The sequence below is a fragment of the Monopterus albus genome, unplaced genomic scaffold (assembly GCF_001952655.1).
Source record: "Monopterus albus unplaced genomic scaffold, M_albus_1.0 scaffold328.1, whole genome shotgun sequence".
Classification (NCBI taxonomy): domain Eukaryota; kingdom Metazoa; phylum Chordata; class Actinopteri; order Synbranchiformes; family Synbranchidae; genus Monopterus; species Monopterus albus.
In genome coordinates this window covers 415761-428543 of record NW_018128208.1, presented here as the reverse complement: position 1 = coordinate 428543, position 12783 = coordinate 415761, and the positions used below count along the sequence as shown (strand labels likewise).

The 12783-nt window shown below is 40.5% G+C and overlaps 1 protein-coding gene across 1 annotated transcript in view; it reads left to right on the top strand.

Annotated features, from left to right (window-relative positions):
- Positions 1 to 7667, top strand: part of LOC109974350 (calpain-1 catalytic subunit-like) — a 42784-nt gene extending 35117 nt beyond the window's left edge. The window contains exons 5-22 of the mRNA XM_020624517.1: positions 4 to 147; positions 244 to 327; positions 1145 to 1221; positions 1317 to 1394; positions 1524 to 1558; positions 1646 to 1809; positions 1907 to 1918; positions 2717 to 2796; positions 3028 to 3150; positions 4392 to 4428; positions 4539 to 4610; positions 4727 to 4772; positions 5047 to 5108; positions 5433 to 5501; positions 5861 to 5939; positions 6028 to 6144; positions 7064 to 7116; positions 7225 to 7667. Coding sequence (XP_020480173.1) covers positions 4 to 147; positions 244 to 327; positions 1145 to 1221; positions 1317 to 1394; positions 1524 to 1558; positions 1646 to 1809; positions 1907 to 1918; positions 2717 to 2796; positions 3028 to 3150; positions 4392 to 4428; positions 4539 to 4610; positions 4727 to 4772; positions 5047 to 5108; positions 5433 to 5501; positions 5861 to 5939; positions 6028 to 6144; positions 7064 to 7116; positions 7225 to 7251 — 1359 coding nt within the window. The 3' untranslated portion in view covers positions 7252 to 7667. The remainder of the gene's footprint in view (positions 1 to 3; positions 148 to 243; positions 328 to 1144; positions 1222 to 1316; positions 1395 to 1523; positions 1559 to 1645; positions 1810 to 1906; positions 1919 to 2716; positions 2797 to 3027; positions 3151 to 4391; positions 4429 to 4538; positions 4611 to 4726; positions 4773 to 5046; positions 5109 to 5432; positions 5502 to 5860; positions 5940 to 6027; positions 6145 to 7063; positions 7117 to 7224) is intronic.
- Positions 7668 to 12783: the final 5116 nt, after the last annotated feature.

Here is a 12783-nt window from a genome sequence, read left to right as displayed (position 1 = left end):
GAATGGGGTAATACAGAAGAGGCGTTGGAAGATTTCACAGGAGGAATTGCATACTCAAAGGATGTCTCATCTCATACCCCTCAGGACCTGTGGAGACGTCTAAAAGGGGCCCTGTCCAGAGGAGGCCTGCTCAGCTGCTGCATCTTTGTAGGCTCCAGTACATACTGTACAAACCTCAGAATGTTCAAGCTAAACAGGTGAATGCTAGTTTAGATTCACTTGAGTTTTTCTCTGTCTTCACAGGCCACCAACGACCTTGAAAAAAGTAAAGTGGAAGAAGCGGGGCTGATAATGAATCATGCTTACCCCATCGTTGACTGTGACAAGGTCAGTATCACAGAAACAACACTACTGGCTATGTAGAACTGGACAAGTTTGTGTTCTGCTACTGGAGGAGCACAGCCTCTTGAGACTGACAGAGAGAAAAATACAGTGAGGCAAAGTAGGACAATCTGCGTCAACTTTTGAGGTTATGTCAGGTGACAGTAAAGGGGAGCATGGGGTGTAGCGCTTGTTACGTTCTGCAGCTATAATGTGCAGCTGGAACACCAGCGTCTACGCCAACAGACTACAGTGCTGATAATGAGCACTCACAACCATAGATATATTGTTTATGACTATGCTCACAACTCCAAAAAAGTCAGAACAAGTTCTAAATTGGCATCACCAGGAGAGACTGGCAACATATTCTCAATCTAAGTCACTGTGTCACCTAAAAATAAATGTCAAAGCTTAATAAAATGGCATAAAACCAGTCCTACTAATGCAAGTGTTAACAACTTTGAGGTTGGTTCAAAATCTCGCCCATTGCTGCTGCATTGGCTGGATCTTTATCATTCCATGCCTTCCAATGGCGGGCATCCGTACACATCCAGCTGGTAGAAGGCCCCAGGTCAGACCCAGACTACACTGGAGGAATGATATATCTCATCTAGCCTGAGAATGCCTCAGTGTCCCCCAGAAGGAGCTGGAAAATGATGCTTGGGAGTGTGACACCTGGCCCACCCTACCTGATGCCCTGCGAGCCGACTACGAATAAGCAGTTGATAATGGATGGATGGAGAAAACACTGACAACAAAAACTTTCCTTGTTTAACTGAGATCTTCAACCAGACACTTACTTTTATTTCTCTTTATATTTCAGGTGACTAAAGCCTTTTTGTTGCTGAAGGTGAGGAACCCCTGGGGTTCTTGTGAATATTGCGGACCCTGGAGTGACAGGTGAGTAGATGGACATTGCAGACAACATGCTCATTCACAGGTTACAGAACCTCCACAGATGTTGACTCTCTTTGTGTGTGTGTGTGTGACTGCAGTTCTGAAGACTGGGATGATGTGGACAAAGCTGAGAGGGACAGGGTTAAGCTGAAGATTGCAGAAGAAGGAGAGTTCTGGTATGTGGTTAACTTATAGTGAACAAGCTCTCCCAAACCATAAGATGGTATCTGATGTAACTGACCTCTCTAACAGGATCAGTGCTGAGGCCTTCAGGAGCCTGTTTACAAAGGTTGCGGTCTGTAATGGGCACCTGGCAGCACTGCCGGTGGCAGCTACAAGGGTAGGTTCATGACTTTATAATTGCACAAGCCTACCTGCATCATTCAAGCAATCATACTGTCCTTCACACTGCTGTTTCTGTCCTCAGACACATATTATCAGAATCCCCAGTTCAAGCTGGTTCTCAAGGAGCAGGACCAGACTGAGGATGAAGATAAAACCAGAAAGTGCACTGTGGTGGTGGAGCTACAGCTGAAAAACACCAGGAAGAATAAAAGTGATATTCCCAGCATAGCCTTTGACATCTACAAGGTGAGAGACACTTTTTTTACTGAATCTTTGGGGTATCTGCACCTTTACTTTTTGTTCTGAACTAACTTTTGTGTGTCTTTGTGCTTCTTTTTTCCAGGTTCCTCCTGATGTGAGTATCTATTGTAATATCGCCACAGTTAGGTTGATTGGTGACTCTAAGTTGCCTGAGTCTAAATCTGTCAGTCCCGTGACAGACTGACAGCCTGTCCAGGACGATCACGCCCACTGTCAGCTGGGCTCACTTGACACATTTAAGTCTTCTGCTTCAGTGTATGATTGGGAATAAGAACAAGGTGAAAACTGGGACTATATTTCTAGAAATTAGTTCTTTGCAGACATGTTTTTCATTCACTGAAGCAGTTCATAACAAACATGAGTGCACAGCTATGAAAGGTTTTTATTGTCACCTGATGAGGTACAACTAGTACATAATAAAGAAATAATATAGCATATAAATAAAGGTGGATCAAACAGAAATTTTAAAAGTTGAATGAAGAACAATTATTACTTTTTATTACACAGTAAAATGATGAGGTAAGTGGATGTAATATAACGTGTGGCTACTTTTCTTTGTAATTGTACATTAAGCAAATGGTTAAATTCATTTTTCCCACAATTCACTTTGTTTCCTAATACTGTTTCTCATGTGTACCCAGTATTTACAAAAACACATAATATTTGGTTTTGTTCTTCCGTTTTTTATAAAATGACTGGTTGTTACTCCCTTGCTCCCCATAGTCATGCTTTTTCCACTGTACTAACATTTAAGTACCAGATGGAACCAGAAAGTATTTTACTGGTACCTGATTCATACAAATGATTACAATAAATACACTGAAAAATAAACCAGGGGCCATATTAGTGTTACTAAACCTTCCATTCCTTTGTAAAATCTTCCTCCATACAGTTCCAGGGTGTGTGTCTGGACAGTGACTTCTTCAAGCAAAATAAACCCATAGAACCTCTTTACATATCTAGGACTATAAGGTACAAACTCTCATCATATGAGAAAACTACTGCTTGCAGTTTTTTACTCTAATGTAGTTGAAAATGCAAAAAAGTACATTGCACACGATCCTGGTGGCTGCAGCTATTAATCACATGCATAGTATGATGCATACAGTGTATAAAATGTGTAAATACAATTTTTGGTTGACCTTTGAAAGTTGTATAGTTGTTGGAAGTTAGTGAATATAACTTACTGATTTTGTCCCACAGGAATGTGGTGTGCAAGCTGCGCCTGGACCCGGGTAACTACATCATTGTGGCTTTCACTGAGGACCCCAACCAGCCTGGAGAGTTCTTGGTCCGCACTTTCTCCAAGAGAGGAAACACTCTGGGGTAAGATGACAGAAATGTAGCTTTGAGCACCTAAACGACCCAAGAGAGGGGATCAAAATCAAAATAAGACTGTTCAGCTCTACGTCATTTTTGTTCTGTCACAAACACAACACTTCATGAGGCCACCACAGCCTGCCTCAATCATATCCTGCACATTCACTCTCAGCAGCACAGTCAGTCACCCACACTCCCCTGTACCCACACTCAAACTCAGAGTGAGTACCCTACTATAGTACTGTATAATTTAGAAAAATGCAGTTAGTCTTGACGACAGTTGGCTAAAAGAGAAACTGTGTGTTTTGGCTTCTGTCAGCAACAACAGTCAGTTATACAGCTGAGAACAGTGTGAATACTCGTTCTGACTAGAATCAGTATCTTCATTTTCCAGTAGTGGAAAGTAACAAAATGCACTTATTCAAGTATTTGAATACAGTTTTGACATACTTTACTTGAGTATTTACAGTTCATGGGATTTTATGCTTCTGCTGCATCAGATGTCAGAGGGAGCTACAGCCCCCTTTACTCCTCTAAACACATTTACTTAACAGCTGTGGTTACTTTGATTTGACATAAAACATATGATCGACTTAATATGATGCATTGTCATAGATTAAAAAGCCCTTCACACCCAACCAGATGTTTTAAGGTAGTGGCCTATTAGCAGTGGTGGAGGAAATATTCAGATCCATTACTTATGTAGAAATATTAATATTACATTATTAAAGCTCTGATTGAATGTTAAGTAAAAGTACAATATGTCAGTACTTAAAGTACTCAGTGCAGAAAACTGAGTACTCAATGCAGAAATGTAAGCTTTTTACTATTTATATATTAGCATCACATAGTTATTATTATTGTACTAAACAGCATTTTAATGTTGTAGTTGATTGAGATAGAGCTTATTTTCAATTACTTTATATTAGGCTGGAATTATAAATATTATTATTTTGATCTCTTTTGAAAATGGTGAAAAGTGAACAATTATCCTGTGACTAAAGTGACGCCATCAAATGTTTTGTTCTGCCATCCAGTAGTTTGTGAACAGAATTATTGAAATAATTATTGAATATTGAAATAACGAAGAAAACTGCAAAACCTCACATCTGAGAAACTGGAACCATGATGGTGAACCACTAATGTTTTCAGACAGTGTAACTGTGGCAGCGTGGAAAGTCCACACTGTGTGAATGTGTGATTTAAGAAAGCAACATTAACAAACGAATGTGATCTTTGTGCTCCAGGTCTCACGACTTTACCTGCACCTCTGGCTACCTTCCAGTAAGATCACACATCTGTTATACTATACTTCTATATATATCATCATATATTATAAAAATGACAAACAAGAATGAAATTTTACATTTGAGTGACATGTTTGTGCCAAACAGGTTATGGTGACTCCCATCTCCTCAGAGGATCAAATGAGAATTCAGAAGACCTTTGATGAGGTGGCCGGCCCAGTAAGAATTGCTCATCCATCCTCCTCACATTACCTACATTACCTTAACTAATGAAAATGTACATTTGGGGCCTTTGGTTAAACAGTCGAAACCGATTTCCTCTGTCTTCCTGGCAGGATGACAAGCTGAACGCCAAGGAGCTCATGAACCTTGTGAACTCAGGTTAGAATATGATCACATGTACAGTGATCTTTTACTGTGTAATCCCTGTCATGGCCACTAGATGGTAGCAAAGTAGCGATATGTTAGTTTGAAAGCTGGACAGAGGCACAAGGGTCACAGTCTAGACAGAGGCTCACAGCTGCAGTCACATAAAGTAAACTGAGACTGGTTAAGTAATAAGAGTGTGACACTTGTCCTCACCTTCACCTTCTCTCAGTTTAAAGAATTATATTATTTCTCTGCATCAGTCTGTACTTTTCTTTCCTAATCCCAGTTCTTAACAAAGAATACCATCTGACGCTGGAGACATGCAAACAGCTCATCTTTGGAGAGGATGTATCCTTTTGTCCTGAGTTTGTTCTTTAATATAACTCACACTCCAGTGTCCTTGCAGCTCTGTACTGTCCTTGTTTGACTATGCTATGCATACATCTGGTTTTAACTCAGTCTCACAGAAATTACACATTTGTCATGAACTAATATCTTAACTTCCGCTGTTAAAAATGTGAATGATTTGTGCTAGTTTCACACATTTGTTCATTTGATCCCCAGCCCTCCGGCTGAGTCATCCTGCCAGCCTATTGTTCACTTTCACTCTTCCTCCTCACAACTTGACCTCTCTGTCTTTTGTCCTGTTGAGACCCTTAACTCTGCTGGCAGACTAAAGGGCGCTCCCGTCTTGACCGTGAACAAGCAGAAACCCTGCTGTCCAGTCTGCGCAGTCTGCAGGTACAGCTCGGTGTATGCATATGTGTATGGGCTGGTATTACTCATGTTGTGGGGACATAAACCTGTTTACACTGTCACATTGTGGCGACTCGACATCCTGATAAAGACAAACAAGTCCCAAAAATGTAAATCATTGCAGTTTAGAGTGATGACTGTTGGGTTTTCCCTTTAATATTGTAAAGTCTAGACCTTACTATACCCTAAAGTCACCATGGTTAAGGTTAGGTTAAGTCTCCAGGAAATGAATGTCCATGTAATGTCCCCTGAAGTTATGGAAACACACCATGTGTGTTAAATACAGATAAAGAGGGAATGTTGTGTCATTATCACATTATATGTTGTTCTTTTTTTTTTGTCAGTCCATATTTTGCCAGTTTGACAAAGACTCTTCTGGGACCATGAGCCCTTTTGAACTCAGTGCAGTGCTGGATGCTGTTGGTATGCATGTATACACACAAATGCACACACACCTATCCACATGCAGATGGTGCTGCTGTTTGGCTTCACGCCTTCCTCTGTTTCCCAGGAATGCAGTGTGACATCAAGGTAGTCCGGCTGCTCTCTGAGCGGTTTGCATATGGAGCACTTCAACTGCCCTTCCACTGTTTTGTGTCGTGCTTCACCAGGCTGCGCAAGCTTTTTGGTAACATACATACACACACACACACATACATCAATGCACTACTGTGCATAATTACCCTCCTCATTTGTTTCATTTAAACATTTTTATGAATTTCTGTATGTTTGTACCATCGTTAGGCTTTGTTAGACAGTACAGGCACATAAAGTGTCATGTAGGTGACGAGTACTGTAAGATCAATACTAACCACACAGCTTGGGTGAAAAAAAAAAAACATTTTGGACATAAGAGCAGTGGTGGAAAGTAAGTACATTTACTCATGATCTGTACTTGAATACAGTTGTGAGGTACTTGTACTTGAGTATTTTCATTTTATGCTACTTTATATTTTTCTACTTCAGAAGAAATGTTTTTAGACTCAAATACATGTAACTGACGTCATCTTAGATGTTTAGGTTTCATTTACATGAGTGGAAAAATCCCAAACATTAATATAGATTTGTAGCAAAACTTCATTTTTTCTTCTTTCCTCTCCCACTGATCATCTAACCAACCCTAGGTTGGGAACTGCTGGACTAAACTAACAATCTAATGAGTAAAGTATTTAAACCTTGCTCCAACTTGAGCAACGACATCAGTAAAATGCTGCTCATACACTGTTACATCAGTATTAACAACCTAATAATGTCCTATAATAATGTATCAGTCACAGGGAACATCTGACTAGAACGAGACAGAAACATGGTGGGCCGACCAGTGTGTAACACATGTGGCCTAAAGACAGACTGCAGTTTGTCCATAGGTGACCTACGTGTGCACAGTCTGTGTGCAGAAGTTTCATGTGTATGTAGACTGTCACTAAATACACTCAGGACACTTGCCAGGACTTTTGTTTTAAAAATCAAAACTAGCTTGATGTAGTTCAGTGCTGCACCTTTTCAAAGACACTGTCTGCAGTCATTTCCTCCCCTCGTCTCCTCAGCCCTGTATGAAGCAGAGACCAGTCAGGAGGTGAAGGACAGAGGGATCAATGCTGTGAGTATCTGGACAAATAGGCGCTGCTATGTGTTCATTCTGACGCACACCCCAACAGGTTTTTGACTTTTTGTTTCTGCTCTCTGTCCACCTGCGGTTCCTCCATAGTGGCTGCTTCAGTTTATGAGTCTTTGAAGACACTTTATGAAGAGGACCTTCACATGGACCCAGCAGAGCCACAGTCTACTGCTGATATGAAAACACAGACAACAAACTTAAACTGTACTTCAACATTGTTCTTCCATATGTTCCTTATTACAAGACAACAGCTAATGCTATATCAAGTTAATGCTTCGCTATGACATTGTTTTATTGTTGAATCATCATGTATCAGTCTCATATCTCATAACGCTGATCATATCTTATAATATACATCATCATGGAAAGATTACTGTACAGCCTACCAGGCTCAGGGACCAACTGTCTCATGGTGGAAAGTCATTCAGATGATTACAGAGGCTCAACAGAAGGAATGCAAAATGCATGAAACAAGTAGAAAGAGATGCAGAATGGTCACAAATAAACACCAAAGAACCAACCACAAAGAAGAACACTCACTGTCTTTGACTGTGGATATCATCCTCTCTTCCTATTTTTTTAAATTATCTGTTTATAAGCAGACTTACAATTTAATAATTGTCACATAATACTATCTTAATCAAAAAAGTGACTGAATTGATTTCATGACAACAAATATGAGTTTCAAGGTGTCCTTATGACTTCTTTTAAACCTTTGTTCTTGTCTATGAAATAAAATTCTTTTGAAAGCCAATTTTATTACATGTTTTTTTCAATGCAATTATAATTTGTTTGAGACAAGAACATAAAATGGTTCTAAAAATGATACTTGAATGAATTGTTACACAGCTGAAAAAAATCACTGCATCCCCAGCAGTTTACTCATCCAGACACACATACCTTGAGTGATGTCTGTGCACACGCATGCACTTATTGACACATATATACTCTCAGAGTACTGCCTGCCCCACTGAGGGTGATGTCTCAGCAGCGCTACACGCACCATCTCTATTCTTATCGCACTGACGCCACGTACAGCGTCAACACACACTCACCCCCTCCTCCACTACGTTCCCTCACTCCCTCCATCCATCCTCACTCTTAGTCCCCACTCCTGTTCTCTCTAGTAACTGTCTGAGTCTTACAATCTGCATCCTCCTCCTCCCTGTTACATGCTGGCTGCTTACACACACACACACAGGTGTTCACATACACACACACACACACACACACATCCGGGAGTGAGCAAATGTCCTTTCTACACATGCTGCTATTAATAGCATTTTTGCTCACACACCACTTCCTGTTCATCATTAGGTGAGTGCATACAGGTTGCCCTTGGCAACCGTCCATTTACATTGTGACAGAGAGAGGCGGAAAGAAAGTAAAGGGAGGGAGAGCAAAGCGAGACAGGAAGGTCCCATAGACAGTGATTGTTATGAATCCTCTCAGTGTCTGGCCTTTCCACATCTACCAGGTTTATGGTTTTATTTTTATTTCTCTAAATATTGAGCTTCTTTTCCTCCATCTCTGCTCTTTCCAGCAGCCTTGACGTGTCTGTGTCCAGCTCTGTAGGCATATCCAGATTAGCCTCCTGAGGGGCTCTGGGGCAAAAATTAGTTGTTGGGCCTCTACAGAGTGTGGTACACATTTCAGACAAATGTTTTACTGATCAAATTATTTTTACTTAAATTGAATGGAGTAAACATGGCAGCTTTGGGGCTCCAGGACAGGGGCTCACTTTGTCCAGCCTTGTCTACAGGATGTCAGCCACTGTGACAAGTGTGGCCTGACCAAGGCATGTCAAATATTTTTGGCCTCACTGGCCAGATGTGTACTGTCCTACTGTCAACACAGAAGTAGGCATCTACAGTCACACTAGCAGCTCTGTGAGGGTGAACTCAGACTCAGCAGCTCTCTCATCTAAGTGCTAATACATGGACATTTACAAAAAATCATTTTTACTGTGGTCACAATTTTAGTGTATGTGCTAGCATGCTAACAATTGCTAATTAGCAACATACAAAGTACAGTTGAGACTGATAGGAATACCATTAGTTTTGCAGGTATTTAAACAGAAAACAAAGTACTGGACAATTAAAAAATTTTGACCTGATGATGGCGCTAGATGTAAATTTAAGTGATCATTCAAGTGAGAATTCATCCTGCAACCAGCATAAATGTTTTATCCAAAACCACAAATATAAACCTCATCACTGTGCTAGAACAAAAGATAAAAATATATAAATAAATAAAACTCAGGGGATCACCTAAGTCAACAGGGTAGGTCCTCTGGGGTTCATCAACATCTGTTCAAACTTTCAACAGCTGTTCAGTTTGAACTGACATTGCCACCCTAGAGTCATTCTGCTAGCATGGCTAAGAATCAGTCAATAAACCATTATGTGACAGCTAACCTTGAATCTGTCATTTACATGACTCACCTCAGCCTTACAACTGAATCCCTGAAATGAACTTTCAAACGTCAGGACAGACAAAATGTCCTCCCTTTGTGTGATTATCTCCTTTCAAACATTATTTATTAAATTTACAAACAGATTATAGACAAACAAGTGGTAGAGAATTAAATAGATATAAAACAAATGGAAAAAAGAATGGTAGAAAAGGAATACAAAAATTATTTGGTAAATGGTCTTATATAGCACTTTTCAATGCTTTGCAGCATACAGTGCTCAAAGCACCTACACACCAATAATATCACCAGGAGCAACTAGGGGTTCAGCGTCAACATGTAGACTGGGGAAGCCGGGAATTGAACCACCAACCTTCCAGTTAGGAGGAGACCCTGCTCCTGAGCTACAGCCACCCCACCAATGATAACTAAACTCACATAGTTGTGTGGCAATTATAAAAAATACAGAGACCAGTTTCAAGTTTTTACAGTAAATGGGGAAGATTTTTTTTTTTTAAGTGTTAGCTGGCATGGCTGACTTAGCCTCATAGAGGCTTTGGGGGGTGTTGGATCCCTACTGACCCCCACAATACAGTATATGGCAGTTTCATTATTGCCCCATCTATCCATCACTCCTACAGGCAATTTAGAGTCACCGATCAACCTATACAGCTTGACAGTTGAAATGATTAGTTGCTAAGCTAATTGATAAAAATGAATTGGAAAACATTTTTGTAGTTGTCATTTAAGTAATCTGTGAAACAAAAATTCCCAAAATTCAATGATTCCAACCTCTAAAATGCCTTTTATTTGTTAGGTTTCCCAGGTTTCTGTGATAGTAAACAACATTTTGGGTTTTGACTGTTGGTCAGTCATAACAAGAAAGAATAGAACATCATCGCAAGTATCGGGGAATAATGATCAACAAAAGTAATGAAAATAGGTGTTAGGGCAGCATGGTGATGCAGTGATTAGCACTGTTGCCTCACAGCAAAACAGTTCCGGGTTCAAGCCCTGGCCGACCCGGGTCCTTTCTGCTTGAAGTTTGTATGTTCTCCCTGTGCCTGCGTTCTCTCCGGGCGCTCCAGCTTCCTCCCATAGTCAAAAGACATGCAGCTTAGGTTGACTGGTGACTCTAAATTGCCTGTAGGAATGAGTATGGTTGCTTGTGTCAGGTGTACCACACCTTTTCCCCAGTGTCAACTGGGATTGGCTCCAGCCCACCTGCGACCCTTTTCAGGAAGAAGTGCTATAGATAGTGGATGGATGGATGGAAATACAGTAGGTGTTGGTTTACCATACTCCTATAATTAAATAACGGTACCATGCTGTAGGTTTTTTGAGCATTACTTACCTGAAACACACACACACACAAAGCAATTTAACCTCAAATGCATCAAATATAAACCAAAAGAGTTAACATCTTAAAATTAGGGGTCACAAGATGAGGGATGGAGCACTCCTCATAGATGACATTTTACTTTAGCGGTCCAAATTTTCAACAAATTTGTGATCAATTGAAAGAGCCATGTGGAGGAAACCTGGGCTCTGGGGGTCCCAGAGCAGGTGCCCACTTTCCCCATTTAGTAAACCAGCTTTGCTGTAAGGGTGACTCCATAAAAAGAATCATTTGCCAACAGGTTTTATGTTTGTTATCGTCTTGTGGTCCTCATAAATGTTGTAATATAACAGATCACACCTCCTCCGAGGGGCACCAGCTCAGCGAGGTGGGCTCGTCTCAAAAGAAAAAGAAACAGTATGTGGCTGATCTACCAGGATATAAATGTAAACCGTGTCTCCTACTTGAGAGATGGAGTCTTTATTTTCTCTTTTGTCTCTGTTGATTCTTTTCTCTCGACAGCAGCTGTGCTCATCCTTCCACCTGCTCTTCCTCTCTTCTTTCCATGCCATCCTCCCTCCTCCTCCCCCCCAAGCTGTCCTGTGGGATGTGATGATGCTCTGACAGGCTTGGCGTCTGTTCTTGGAGGTGCTGATATTTTTGTGCCACTGTGGTGGGGGCTGGTACAGGAATAGTGCTGGAGTTGTAGAGTATACTGTGGGGGTGGCATCTGGGGAGGGCTGGGATGCTTTGAGAACTGTGAGATTTTAAGCCATTGTATAGACAGGAGGGAGACCAGGGAGGATTGCGTAAGTTGGCTGTAAATTTAGCCTGGGCTCACTCGCATAAATTTGATGAGCAGTGCTATCTCAGTCGTCAGAACCGGGGTATTTAAAGATGTGAGTGTGTGTTGGCATGGGACGTAGGGTGTATTTATTGTGCATGTTTATTTACAAGTCATGAAGGCTGATCATTTGAGATGCAAAAAGCGGCATTTGCATCTACAGTATAGCACAGCACCTCTCCCCTGCGCTCTGCCCTCTGTTCCTTATCCTGCTGTTGCTATTTATTTTCTAAATGGCAGACTGCTGTAGACGGCAGTAACCAGGTGTTTCACTGTGCCACAGAACTATGATGAAACATCTCACTCAAACTCCTTTTTAACTGCAACTTTCACTTTCCAGCTTTATTATGTGAGTAAACCTGAGGCAATTAGGCTGCACCACTAAATATTCTAGGTTAATTTCTAAATTTTTTGAATAAATGTCCTCTGTTTTGTAAATTTGCTTGTGTAGGCACTAAGTACCCACTGTCCCAGCATATGCAAAGTCCTCAAATTAAAAGCTTGGTTTTATCAGTAATTTTGGAATGTTATTAGCATTATTAATTATTTACTTTGTTAATTAGAACTACATTAATACTTTTGGCTGAATAAACCATTTCTCTGATCTATATTAGAATCTCTCAGAGCCTCTGAAGCCTCAAACGGGATTTGTGACACTACCATCAGTTATTCTGTTTGATCATATTAAACAATTTAAAGATGCTTGTAATGTACAATGTATAATCGCCATGTTATTTTCATAAATGTGATTAGTGTTTTGATTAGTTTTGTATGGATTGTATGTAGCCATTACTGATTTTAACCACTACACAAGCATGTGTGTTCTTGTTGATTCAGTTATTTGTACAGACATGACATTGGATAAAATAAAAGCGAAGGGGTCCACTGAAGCTGAAAACGTACCAGACATTGGTGCTACGCCACTTGATGCGGTAGAGTTTTTATAAAACATCTCCAAGGGTACCAGTCTCTTAAGGTTTTAAAAATGGCACTATAAAACAGGAATTGAACCTTTTTACTGTCAGATACTTCAGGGGATCTGATGATACTGAT